General features: G+C 42.5%; 1 protein-coding gene across 1 annotated transcript in view; it reads left to right on the top strand.

Moving 5' to 3' along the window:
* Positions 1–14,300, top strand: part of Intu (inturned planar cell polarity protein) — a 74,724-nt gene that overhangs the window by 54,606 nt on the left and 5,818 nt on the right. Inside the window, exons 9-13 of the mRNA XM_032898470.1 lie at positions 3,214–3,267; positions 6,163–6,225; positions 7,177–7,398; positions 8,060–8,530; positions 9,607–9,704. Of these exons, the coding sequence (XP_032754361.1) occupies positions 3,214–3,267; positions 6,163–6,225; positions 7,177–7,398; positions 8,060–8,530; positions 9,607–9,704 (908 nt within the window). The remainder of the gene's footprint in view (positions 1–3,213; positions 3,268–6,162; positions 6,226–7,176; positions 7,399–8,059; positions 8,531–9,606; positions 9,705–14,300) is intronic.

The following is a 14,300-nucleotide window of genomic DNA, read 5'->3' as shown; positions in this document are numbered from 1 at the left end:
GTCCACCAGGCAGGTCACTTGGAGCAGAAAAGTTGGTCTTACCTCTGGTCTCAGGCCTGGAGTCGCTTCTCAGAGCTGGGTTTCAGCTCTCCATGAGAGTAGCAACCAGAAGGGCCTGCCCTGCCTTCGCTTGGGACCCTGTGCACAGGGACCCCAGGTGGCACTAAGGCATTTTCCTCTAGAGTCAGAAATGTGAGCAGAGAGTAGTCTCATTTGGCTTCCCAGGCGTTTCTGCCTTTCTGAAGGTCTAGCTCTCCCTCCCACTGGATTTGGGTTCAGGGAACTGTTTGACCGGGTCCCTTCAGATCCGGGCAGTGTCTTGACAACAGCGTTGAGTCCCCCTATCTTCCTGTTACCAGCGTCCCTATACTCTTTCCTCTTGGGCTAGGGATGTGGGCAGGGGTGGGCAGTATTGGAGGAATTTTGCCTTTGTGAGTCCTGAGTTCACCAGGCAGGTCACTTGGAGCAGAAAGTTGGTCTTACCTCTGGTCTTGAGCCTGGAGTCGCTTCTCAGAGCCGGGTTTCAGCTCTCCATGAGGGCAGCAACCAGAAGGGCCTACCCTGCCTTTGCTCGGGACTCCCTCTCCATCCTTAACCAGTCTGGAATCTCTCCAGTAATTGGGTGTAGCCAATTTTATTTAACCAATTGTTTTAAGCTTGTAAATGTGAGAAGTGACTCCTAGCCCAGACTTCCTAAAGAATTTAGCATTGCAATACATAGTAGCAGACCAACCCTCGACCCTCGGCCTCACCAGTGCTTTCATGAGGAAACACACTTTTTGACATAAGGAAGTACCTAGGTAATGTTGCCTTTAAGATAGAAGGACCCTGTCTCTAAAGTCTATCTCACAACCAGTGTGAAGCTTTTAACCCAGGAGAGGTACCAGCCCTCCAGATCTCTTTCTAATCAGAAGGTACCGGTGAGAGCTGACCTGGCTAAGAGTCACCCCAGACTCATGCCCCTGTCTCATGATTGGTTCTTTCTTAGGAACTTCATCTCAGCTTATCTTGTCTTTTCTTGCACAGTGTCTCATTCATTTTATTTTAAATTTTCTGGCTGTTAATTCTAATGTACCCACATCTAGTTTCAGCCACATCTTAGCTGATACTTTCTATCCTAAATTTGTGGGCTTGCTCTTTGGGGCCTTGTGACCCTTTTTTCTTGGTAGTTAGACATGCTGTATATGTGAAAAGACCACCAGATGTAGGCCCTGCTAATGAAGTGATCAAGTGTTAGGAGGGGAAGCACTCAGTCCAGTGGGGCTGCAGATTGTTGGACTGTGGACTTTAGCATCATTTGTCAGGCTTCCTTTCCCCTCTGCTGGGACAGGCCGGCTAACTAGCGTGAGCTGGAGTTGGGCATTTCCCTCCACCCAGGTAGGAGGTTACACAGTCCTCTTCTGCACTGAGGAAGGCTCTTGCTGACTGTGCTCACCACCCCAGGTCTGCCACATCCCATGGGTTGTTCTATAGTTAACTAGTTTCTCCATAGGACAGGCTTTGTTAAAGGAAGCCCAGTGCTGGAGAGCACAGCTCCATGGTTCCCTTTCTTTCCTAGTGTTTCCTAGAGTCAGGAGGGCATTCACTATGGCAACCTGGTTAGACTCCTGGTGAGAAAACTCACAAAAGCTTGGGGAACCCAACTATGGGAATTACCAGCACGGAGCCTCTGGCAGCTTGCTGACTACAATGCACATTTTTCTGTGCTGGCCCTGACTGTGACAGTGGCTTCTGCAGTTGTGAGTGTCTGTCTGTCTGTCTTTCCATCTGTCGGGTCTTGGGAACAGCAGTTTGCTGTGTTCTTGCCCTTCTTCCAGACACAGAAGAAAGTGTTGACTGTTTGTTCTGTGGGCCTGGATGTGTTTGGGCTGAGTACCTACGACAGGGTTTCTGCATATGTGACCAGGGGCCAGAAGCCCTGAAGATTTTCTGTTCTACTAAAGGTTCAAAGAGTCTTTTCTTCTTTTCTTTGAGATTTTTCACTGTCTTAGATGAGTAGCTTTTATTGACAACCTATCTTATAATGAAAATAGTAAGGAATTTAATCCCATGAAAAACTCAGGTTTGAAAAGTAATTGTGAGGCAGCTTGGCGAATGTTCTGTGGAAGTTTTGGTTTTAACTTGGAAACAGTTTGTTTTGCGTGTAGTATTTGATGGGGCCTCCCTTTGGTTTTCTTTCCCAGGTGTTTGAGAAATTTTCAGTCTTACTTTCCTGGGACACACTGTCATGATTAGAGGGACAGATTTTTTACCTATTTTAATGTAAACAGTTTATTAGTCCCATATCAGCCCGGAGAACAAGTAGAGTGAAATTCAAAAATCACAAGTATTTGGTCTCTTTGTCCGACATTTTTCTCAAGGTGCAGGGTTCTCACCAAACAAGAGAACACGAAGTATTTGCTAGATGCAGGAAGACATGGGTCACAAATGAGTAGTAAGTCACACTGTGTGACAGTGTTGAAAGGCATGACTAATGGTTCAGGAGCTTTAGTCCTCAGTGCAATGCAGTGTGAGACAAGCCTGCCGAGAATGCCTCAGCCTGTGAGGGAAGAGGGGCGGGGGAAAACGGGACTCCTTATTTATGCATCGTGTGTGTGCTACATGTTTAAGTAACTATTTCTGTATGTATACACATTTATGCACTACAGGTTAATTTTGCTCTGTGTTTAAGTTGTGGATGATTTAAGGGAAAGTTCCAGCAATTTCCATAGAAACAAAAGCCAAATGCTATGTAAAAGATTTTTGTCTAATAACTCTGTGGGGAAGTTCAGCTCTGCCAGATCCCAGGAGAACTCCTGCCTTGATGCTTTAATCTGAATAACGATTGGCAACGCTGTTATTCACAACATTGTTTCCAGGAGAGAGACAGGGAAGAATGTTGGTATTTTCCAAGAATCGAAATTACACAGGAAGCAGAAAAGCGACCTAAAATACGTTAGCCACATTAATATTGATTTTGCTTTGAGAAGTTTAACAAGTTAAAAAAATTAAAGTTTTTTAATCTCATAAATTGTTTTGTGTTGACCATTAGGTTTTTTACACTTTGCAGCAACTTTTAACAGAAAACACATATGTTAAATAAGTTACTGTTTTGTGTTTGCAAAGCTTAAAAACAGCATGTTCCCTATTGAGATACCCCTTAAGTATTGTGACAGCAAAGGACAGCTGTTTACCCCTTCAAACAGTTCAGTGTTCCTCCTTGTGTTCACATAGGTAGAACTGGACACAGCACTGAGTGACCTTGAGGCTGCCGACTTCCAAGAACTGGTAAGAGGTAGGGGATTTCCACCGAGGCACGATGTTGAACTGCAGTTTGTAATCAGTCATTCTGAGTGTTTGACAAGTGAACTTACAGCGTTCAGCCTCTGGTTTGACAATGGCAAATGTCTGCTTGGCCCCAGGCTTTGTATTCAGCTGCAGACACTGGCTGTGCAGTGACTGCCTAACAAGTGCTGGGACTTCTTGAGGACAGAGATGAAGACGGTTTGATGACTTACAATGAACATTGTAGGTGTGAACTTAACTTAGACTTCAAAGTGTGGCTTTCGACTTTTTAAATTTCTACTTCCTTGGTCCCCGGATGAAAAGGCCAGCAGATAAGTTGTCAGTATCTTAATATCTAAGTAGTAGATATCATTAACACTCAAGCCACTGTTTGTAAACAACAGTACCCACCGAAAGGGGCTTCAAGGTGACTACACAGAGATAACAGAAAGACGGCAGGCGGCACATTGCCTGTACTTGTCTTTGCTTCTTTATCTGTTGCTGTAATAAAATACTCTGGGGCTTTATTCTGACTCATGGATCAGGTTGCAGCCTGTCATGGAGGGGAGGCCCAGCAGCAGGAGCCAGATGGCCAAGTAGAGCATGTATGCATGCAGGGATCAGCCCACTGTCTCTATGGTCCAGAAACGCTGCGTAGGGAGTAGTCCTGCCCACTGTTAAGATGGGTCTCCCTATGTCAATTAAGATATTCCAGAAAATCCCCCCAAATATGCCTAGAAGTTTACTTCCCATATGATTTAGATTCCTAAGTTGACAACAAGCACTGTTCACCGTAAGGAAGCACACAAACCACCCATGAAATACTTGGGTGAGGCATTAGCTCGTCTAACACCATTAGTAAAGGGCAGATCAAGACCATTTGTGGAAGGGAAGTTATAATCAGTCAAATCCAGACTGGGAAACATGGGATCATTTCTCTCTATAACAAATAAATCACAGAAAGATGGAGGGAGGCAGAGGCAAGAAGAGAAAGATCCTGAAAGAGACTTAACCATGTGATCCAATTTCAGTGTGAAGTCTTCCTTGGGCTTCCTCATCATTTGTTCAAAAGAATAACCATGAGGCAGGGCATGGTGGCACACACTATAATCCCAGCACTGAGGAGGCAGAGAGAGTTGAATTTCAAGTTAAAGACTTTCCTGGATTACACAGTGAGCCCTGTCTCTAAGTAATAAATATATAAGTAGACATCTGTGAGGTGATTGAGAAAATGTAGTGCTAATGGCTGTATAGAAGACAAGAATAAATCTTTAAATAATGGCGTTATGGCTATATATTTTTTAAGATTTCTTCTGTTTTAGTTTTTCAAGAAAGGTTTTCTGTTTTTCTATGTAGCCCTGCTGTCCTGGAGCTTAGTTCTGTAGACCAGGCTAGCCTCAAACTTAGAGATAGCCTCCTGTCTGCCTCCCAAGTGCTGGGATTAAAGGTGTGCAATACTATTGCCCAGCCAAGTACATTATTTTTTAATTATTTTATTTTATGTGTACGTGTGTATCTGAGTCTATTTCTGTGTGCTGTGTACATGTTTGATCCCATAGAGGCTAGAAGAGGATATAGGATCCCCTGGAACTGGGCTTGCAGGTGGTTGTGCTCCAATTCTGTGTATTGAGAACTGAACCTGGGTCCTCTACAAGAGCAGTAAGCTCTCCTAACCACGGAGCATCTCCCTAGCCCCTTAGGGTACACTCCGAAGTTACTTACAGAACAAGTGTGCCTGGGATTCCTTAGAAATAAGTTAGTATGAGAGAGGGAAAGAGCAGGATGTGCGGAAACAATATGAGCCCCCACTCACGACTCAGACTCAGGCAGTGACAGGCACAAGGCGACTGATGACCTGTTCTCGATCTCCCAACTGCAGCGCTCCGCCTCAGCCTCCTGAGCTGTGTGCTTACAGACACGTGCCACCATGGCTGGCACTGCTCAGTCCTCATTGCTGAGTAGCAGTGACCTTACGGATGCAGCGGTTTCAGTTGCTTAGGTTCCTTCTGATCTTTTCATTCCCTCTCTGTTCAGTATAGAATTAAAAGATGCCTGTTACAAGAAGAAAAAACACAAATGTTTCTCCTATACTTTCTTTTTAGTGTTTGGAATGGATGTTTCTAGACTTTTCTATATTCTTCATTCCTACACAAAGCCCCACATGTATGGTCATATGTTTTGCATGTAGCTGTGGGAAGGTGCACACCATTCAGCAAAAACCTGAGCTGCTTTGTTCTGGAACTTGCTTTTCCCCACCCTGTCACTTGTATGCCTGCACTGTCCTAAGACCTGTGCTGTTCTCTGACACGACATCAAACTTAGCTGATCATGCCTCCATCCTGAATGTGGCATTAGCTACAACTTCTCTGTAGTCCAGAGAATTCACTTTCAACCTTTACACAAATGTCTTAACTCACTCCGTCATGTTGTAGATCCCTGAAAGATGATTCACTCGGTCATCTTGTAGATCTCTGGAAGAGAGATTACTCAAATAGTATGTGTGTTCAGAATTTTTTGAATACCACTCACTCTCCCACAAACAGAGTTTGCTATTTTGTGCTTTCAAAAGTAGTGCATGGTGATATCGGATAGTGTGGACCGTAGTAGGAGTTTCCTGTCACAACAGAATTATTTTCAAAGTCCCTCAGAGAGTTACAAATGCTGTGTGTTCAGCTGTGTTGTAGGACCACAGATAAAGCTGTGGGACAAGTAAGCACACATGGGCCTCTCACCTCGGTCCTCTAGCACTGATGTCATAGGTACCATAACAAGTCGTTTCTAATGAATCTAATCTTTACATCAACTATTGCAACTCAACTAGAATATTTTTATCATCTGCATAAAATTAATAAATAAGTAATAATTATAAACCAACTGTGAATTCCCCCCCACTTCCAGTCCGAGGACTACTATGACATGAGACGGCTGTATACAATTTTGGGATCTTCTCTGTTTTACAAGGTAAGTTGAAACTTAAAATATTTATCAATATCCAACTGCTATATACATAGACCTAAAGTAGATTTTTTTCCAACTTTTACACGCATGGAAGAAATGTTACCACCTTGCAGACAAGACTGTGATCTGGAAATAAGACCTTAGAGATTTATAAATACAGTAAATATTCCTGTTTTACTGTATGCTAAGGCATTTCCGAGTGTGCAAACATGAAAAGGTACTAAAAGAAGAAGATATATAAGACAGAACAACAGTATGTTCCTTTCTTCAGAATTTTAAAAATTACATTTATTTAGTGTATGTTTACATGGGAGCCACAGAGCATACGTGAAGGCCAACGACAACATGAAAAGTTGTTCTCTCCTTCTACTGTGTGGGGCTCCTGGGATCAAACTCGTGTCACTGGGTTTGGTGGCGAGTGCCTACACTAAGCTGTCTCCAGCAATATCTTGTTAACTTCCTTTTGCAATAGTGTTCCTGCTCTTTTTATTGTCTTCTTCAGAAGTGAAATACATTGCATCTTGTGTATGTAGCATTGAGTTACTACCTCCATTAAAGGAATCAAGACAGTTAAGTATTTCACTTTAAAATATCTTTAAGAACAATATATAACCTGTTTAACAGAGTCAGATGATTCAGGAGGCACACAGAAAAGAATGTCTGTGCTGACCTTGACCCTGCTTCTCTTTCTAGCCCTAGTTTAACCAAACATTCAAGATAATCAGTGCTACTTGAGGTGATCTTGTTTTGGGCAGTAATGTGTCTTCTAAGTCCCTTCAGTTGTCAAGTTTGATCGGCAGCTTAGCTCAGATCAATAGCATGGACTTCTGACAAATCTTGCTTAGTTCCTTTGAAACTGCACTGGTTTAAGCATTAGTTTATGCACGTCTTCGAGATACGGGATCGTTGCTGCACGCTGCTAGCTGACTTTGACTCTTCCTGACTGAATCCCAGGGTTATATGGTGTGCAGCCATCTGCCTAAGGACGATGTTGTTGAGATCGCTGCGTACTGTCGCCAGTACTGCCTGCTGCCTTTAGCAGCACAGCAAAGGATTGGCCAGCTGATAATATGGAGAGAAGTGTTCCCACAACACCACCTCCAGCCCGCTACAGACTCAGACACCGAGGCCTTCCAGGAACCAGAAGGGAGATATTTCTTACTAATCGTCGGGTTGGTGAGTTACGTATTCTTTCTTGAATTCATTTTATGTTTTTTAAACCTACTTGCTTAAAGAACACAAACAGGCTTGCTTACAGTATGAATATGTTACTTGCTTACATTCAAGACAGTGTTAAATGCTTCTCTATTCTCTTCCTTCTGTATCTGTTTAATAGTCATGAAGAATTATTAGTGAACTCCAGTGTAGGATTTTAGCAGAGTTTGACAATGTTTCATTCCCTTCCTACAGTGGTTTTATCCTTTCATAAAATGATACAGAGCCAAGTCTGGCATGTTAGTGATCCCTGTGATGCCAGCACTTGGAAGGCTGAGGCAAGAGGATTGTGAGTGTGAGTTTGAGGCAGCCTGGGCTGTACTTAAACCCTGTCTGAACGAGGGTGGTGAGAATGGAGGCTATTTGAAAGTAGTCTTAGGGACGTCTCTGGACTAAGAGAAATGATTGATGGTGCACTGTTGCTTGACCAAAACAAAGCTAAGCAGGATTGTTTCCATTGTGGCTCAGGGAGCTTTGATGATGGTGAAAAGAGAAAGAAGAGATTTTTCAGAATTCACTGAGTACTTGCAAATGCCCATATATGTCTTTAGTATTTACAAGCATATACACACAGACTATATTAAATATCTCCAATTGAACATGTACCAATCTTCCTCTACAGCGACATTACATGTTGTGTGTGCTGTTAGAAGCTGGAGGCTGTGCATCTAAAGCTACTGGGAACCCTGGTCCAGATTGCATCTATGTCGATCAGGCCAGAGCAACCCTTCACCAGCTGGAAGGAGCGGAGTCCGGCATAGAGGAACAGCTAGCCGCATCCCCGGGGCCCTGCTTGTCCTGTGCTGACTGGTTCCTTGCTGCACCACGCGAAAAGGCAGATAGTTTGACCACTTCGCCTATCCTCAGTAGGCTGCAGGGGCCTTCCAAAACAGCAGCCTCTCCAACATGCAGAAGAACCTTTTTCAGTGACTATTCGTTCAAGGCACGGAAGCCCAGCCCCTCACGGATTGGTGGAGGACGTGAACCTGGTGAAGGGGAAGAAAATGTTGGTCTGAGCCCACACACTACCCCAGACACTGTACGGAAGCAAAGAGAATCTGAAGGTTCAGACGACAATGTGGCCTTGCTTAAGGTGTGTGTCCATTCGAATGTCTGCATTGTGAGCAATAACTAATTGTTAGAGAATTGTTTTTAATTGGGAGAGTGTTCCTTATTTGAAGTGGTGTGTTTTAGTGATTAATGAAAAAATAAAATAACAGAATTGAAAAGAGAAAGAAATATCCAGGGCCAAGACATAAGCCCTGCGGCACCTAGAACATTTTTTCCCCAGTGCTTCCACACATACATTGACATACATTGACCTTTCTCTGCGTTGATAAGGGTGACAGCGTCCTGGCTTGGGGCAGTCTCAGTGTCAGTCTTAGTAGGCAGTAAAACATTTAACAGAAACAGATGATCAGAATGGGGAAGAGGAGGTGCCTATTAGTAATAAGCTAAGGTTCTTGATCTGCATTTATGAATGTCACAAACATTAAAGCAGAGAATGCTCATCCTTGAGGTTGACATCCCATGACTTTCCACACACACTAGAGATACGTCCACAGTTGACAAAGTCCACCCCACCCTTGGGAGCTTTGCACGTACTCTGGGAAGTTGATGTCTCGCCACAGTTTTGAAACTTGCCATCAGGAGGAGGGAGGTGATGCCAGGCCGATTCTGACGGGGCCACAGTGCTTCTGAGCGCTGTGACATTCGCAAGCATAGTTTCCCCTGCTCCCATACAGTGGGATGCTGTTGAAGCCAGAACACAATATGTTTGTTCCATGCATGTTTTGCATCCTAGCTATAGACTGTTACCTCATTCAATAAACTTAGTAGGAAAGAGAGATCAAGACAATTTGGATAATTTATGTATAGCCAAGCTCTACTCAGCTGCCATGAATAAGACTCAGACCTGTGTGACCTTGAGGAGTTCAGACAGCAGCGAGAGAGACAAGCACACATGTATACATTCAGTGATGGACCTGGTGGGGAGTTTTCTGTGACTTCACCTTGGAAACCTTCTTAACAAAGAGTAAGAGATGTAGATTAGTATTGAAAATATTTAAAGGGAGCGGCACAAAAATAGTGCTCTTAGGTTTAAATTTTTGAATCATTACTACTGTGTGATCCTGTTCTTAGATAAAAACTGACATACTTATCTTCCAGCTTGCTAGAAAGAAGTCAACACTTCCAAATCCGTTTCATTTGGGAACTTCGAAAAAAGAACTTTCAGAGAAAGAATTGGAAGTCTATAACATGATGAAGTAAGAAACTTCTAGCATGCCTTTTCACTTAAGCTGCTTGTCTTTGAGGGAGTATAGAGATGGTTCAATGAGCATAATTCTGATGCAGCACAGATACAAGGTCATGTTTTATTACACATTTAGGGAAAAGAATATAGTCACACTCTAATGAAAATACCAAAAGTAGTATTTGAAAATGTGAGTGACCCTTTACCTCTTCCCACAAATAATATACTTTTTGGATGTCTTCTTTTTCTTTTTTCTTTTTTTTTTCCATCTTTATTAACTTGAGTATTTCTTATTTACATTTCAATTGTTATTCCCCTTTCCAGTTTCCGGGCCAACATCCTCCTAACCCCTCCACTCCCCGTCCTCCCACCATTACCTCCCTCCCCCCAACAATCACGTTCACTGGGGTTCAGTCTTGGCAGGACCAAGGGCTTCCCCTTCCACTGGTGCTCTTACTAGGATATTCATTGCTACCTATGAGGTTTTGGAGCCCAGGGTCAGTCCATGTATAGTCTTTGGGTAGTGGCTTAGTCCCTGGAAGCTCTGGTTGCTTGGCATTGTTGTTCATATGGGGTCTCAAGCCCCTTCAAGCTCTTCAGTCCTTTCTCTGATTCCTTCAACAGGGTCCTATTCTCAGTTCAGTGGTTTGCTGCTGGCATTCGCCTATGTATTTGCTTTATTCTGGCTGTGTCTCTCAGGAGAGATCTACATCTGGTTCCTGTCAGCCTGCACTTCTTTGCTTCATCCATCTTATCTAGTTTGGTGGCTGTATATGTATGGGCCACATGTGGGGCAGGCTCTGAATGGGTGTTCCTTCTGCCTCTGTTCTAAACTTTGCCTCCCTATTCCCTCCCAAGAGTATTCTTGTTTCCTTTTTCAAGAAGGAGTGAAGAATTCGCATTTTGGTCATCCTTCTTGAGTTTCATGTGTTCTGTGCATCTAGGGTAATTCAAGCATTTGGGCTAATAGCCACTTATCAATGAGTGCATACCATGTGTGTTTTTCTGTGATTGGGTTACCTCACTCAGGATGATATTTTCCAGTTCCATCCATTTGCCTATGAATTTCATGAAGTCACTGTTTTTGATAGCTGAGTAATATTCCATTGTGTAGATGTACCACATTTTCTGTATCCATTCCTCTGTTGAAGGGCATCTGGGTTCTTTCCAGCTTCTGGCTATTATAAATAAGGATGCTGTGAACATAGTGGAGCAGGTGTCTTTGTTATATGTTGGGGCATCTTTTGGGTATATGCCCAAGAGAGGTATAGCTGGGTCCTCAGGTAGTTCAATGTCCAATTTTCTGAGGAACCTCCAGACTGATTTCCAGAATGGTTGTACTAGTCTGCAATCCCACCAACAATGGAGGAGTGTTCCTCTTTCACCACATCCTCGCCAGCATCTGCTGTCACCAGAGTTTTTGACCTTAGCCATTCTGACTGGTGTGAGGTGGAATCTCAGGGTTGTTTTGATTTGCATTTCCCTTATGACTAAAGATGTTGAACATTTCTTTAGGTGTTTCTCAGCCATTTGGCATTCCTCAGTTGTAAATTTGTTGTTTAGCTCTGAACCCCATTTTTTTTCTTTTCTTTTTCTCAGAGCTGGGGACCGAACCCAGGCCTTGCACTTGCTAGGCAAGCGCTCTACCACTGAGATAAATCCCCAACCCCTGAACCCCATTTTTTAATAGGGTTATTTGTCTCCCTGTGGTCTAACTTCTTACTCTTATACCTAAACCACACAAACACCCAACAAAGAAAGAGAACTTCAGACCAATTTTCCTTATGAGTATCAACGCAAAAATACTCAATAAAATTCTGGCAAACCGAATCCAAGAGCACATCAAAACAATCATCCACCATGATCAAGTAGGCTTCATCCCAGGCATGCAGGGATGGTTTAATATACGGAAAACCATCAACATGATCCATTATATAAACAAACTGAAAGAACAAAACCACATGATCATTTCATTAGATGCTGAGAAAGCATTTGACAAAATTCAATACCCCTTCATGATAAAAGTCCTGGAAAGAACAGGAATTCAAGGCCCATACCTAAACATAGTAAAAGCCATATACAGCAAACCAGTAGCTAACATTAAACTAAATGAAGAGAAACTTGAAGCAATCCCACTAAAATCAGGGACTAGACAAGGCTGCCCACTCTCTCCCTACTTATTCAATATAGTTCTTGAAGTCCTAGTCAGAGCAATCAGACAACGAAAGGAGATCAAAGGGATATAGATTAGAAAGGAAGAAGTTAAAATATCGCTATTTGCAGATGATATGATAGTATATTTAAGTGATCCCAAAAGTTCCACCAGAGAACTAGTAAACCTGATTAATACCTTCAGCAAAGTGGCTGGGTATAAAATTAACTCAAATAAATCAGTAGTCTTCCTCTACACAAAAGAGAAACAAGCTGAGAAAGAAATTAGGGAAACGACACCCTTCATAATAGTCCCAAATAATATAAAATACCTCAGTGTGACTTTAACTAAGCAAGTCAAAGATCTGTCTGATAAGAACTTCAAGCCTCTGAAGAAAGAAATTTAAGAAGATCTCAGAAGATGGAAAGATCTCCCATGCTCATGGATTGGCAGGATTAACATAGTAAAAATGGCCATTTTACCAAAAGCGATCTACAGATTCAATGCAATCCCCATCAAAATACCAATCCAGGGGCTGGGGATTTAGCTCAGTGGTAGAGCGCTTGCCTAGCGCAAGGCCCTGGGTTCGGTCCCCAGCTCCGAAAAAAAGGAAAAAAAAAAAAAAAGAAAAGAAAGAAAAAAAAAAACAATCCAATTCTTCAGAGAGTTAGACAGAAAGAACAATTTGCAAATTCATCTGGAATAACAAAAAACCCAGGATAGCTAAAACTATCCTCAACAATAAAAGAACTTCTGGGGGAATCACTATCCCTGAACTCAAGCAGTATTACAGAACAATAGTGATAAAAACTGCATGGTATTGGTACAGAGACAGACAGATAGACCAATGGAATAGAATTGAAGACCCAGAAATGAACCCACACACCTATGGTCACTTGATTTTTGACAAAGGAGCCAAAACCATCCAATGGAAAAAAGCATTTTCAGCAAATGGTGCTGGTTCAACTGGAGCATGTAGAAGATGCACATCGATCCATGCTTATCACCCTGTACAAAGCTTAAGTCCAACTGGATCAAGGACCTCCACATCAAACCAGATACACTCAAACTAATAGAAGAAAAAGTGGGGAAGAGTCTCTAACACATGGGCACTGGAGAAAATTTCCTGAACAAAACACCAATGGCTTATGCTCTAAGATCAAGAATCGACAAATGGGATCTCATAAAACTGCAAAGCTTCTGTAAGGCAAAGGACACTGTTGTTAGGACAAACCGACAACCAACAGATTGGGAAAAGTTCTTTACCAATCCTACAACAGATAGAGGCCTTATATCCAAAATATACAAAGAACTCAAGAAGGATGTCTTCTTTTTCAATTAGAGTTTAAATGCTAAGTCTATACTCTAGTAGACGCCTGGTTACCTCCTTAGTCCTGTGTCTGGAAGTGATATCTGCTAATACCATACAGTTTAGAATGCTCACTTCTAGAGAACAAAGGGCTGGCCATTTGCCCAAATACAAGACACCTGGACAAGGCCCACCAAGCTTCCTGGTTCCATGTGGTACATGAAGACCTCTGTGGCAATTTCAGTACAGTTCATCTTCTCTCTCTGACACATCCTGTTTCCATCTCTCACTCCTCTTCTGTGGTTCCACAGAACACATCCCACTAACTTCTCCCTGTGTATCGCCCTCTCTGATATGGGTCCTAAAATCTGGTCCTGAGCAAACAGGCAAAACTCCAACTTACACTGAATAAGGAATTCTGAGGTAAAAAGACCTAAACAAAGAAAGAATGTGTAGTTACCTTATGAAGTATTATAAGTCAGTGTGTGTGTGTGTGTGTGTGTGTGTGTGTGTGTGTGTGTGTGTGTGTGTGTGTGTGTGTGTGTGTGTGTGTGCTGTGTGTGTGCATGCTGATGTCACGGAGGCTAGAGGATAAACTTGATTGTCATTCCTCAGGCTCTGCCTAGCTTGTCTTTTGAGACAGGCCTCTCACTCTCACAGGTCCTCATGTCTGTAAGGTACTTTCCTGACTGAGCTTAAATCTTCTTTTACGTTTATTTTGTGGGTGGCTCCCTAATGTTCCAGACTCTTCTTGCCTGGTGTTTAATTTTGATGTCATGGTAAAACATTAGTTGCACTTAAGCTATGTGCAATGAATGAGAATTTATTTACACAGGAAGAGTGGGTGCATGACCACCAGCTTCTTAGCCGTGGAAATATTTCCTAAGTGCAGGTGTGTTCCTAAGTGGCATAGCAGTTGCCAAGAAGTGCTTTTTATCTGAAGTTAGTGCTAAAGTATGATAAAAATAGCGCTCTGAAAATCTGTCAAAATTTAGTATTTAATACCTCCATGTATGAGTGTCTAATTTTTAATAGTTAAAACGCTTTAAACAAATAAATGTGAATTCTATGGTAAGTTGAACACCCTTTGAAAACCATAGCCTTCCATTTAGAAGTTAACTACAAAATTGGAGGTCATCTCATTACTA

The sequence above is a fragment of the Rattus rattus genome, chromosome 3 (genome assembly GCF_011064425.1).
Source record: "Rattus rattus isolate New Zealand chromosome 3, Rrattus_CSIRO_v1, whole genome shotgun sequence".
In the NCBI taxonomy this organism is placed as follows: domain Eukaryota; kingdom Metazoa; phylum Chordata; class Mammalia; order Rodentia; family Muridae; genus Rattus; species Rattus rattus.
Note: the sequence above shows the minus strand (reverse complement) of the source record. Positions and strands in the feature narration are given on the sequence as shown.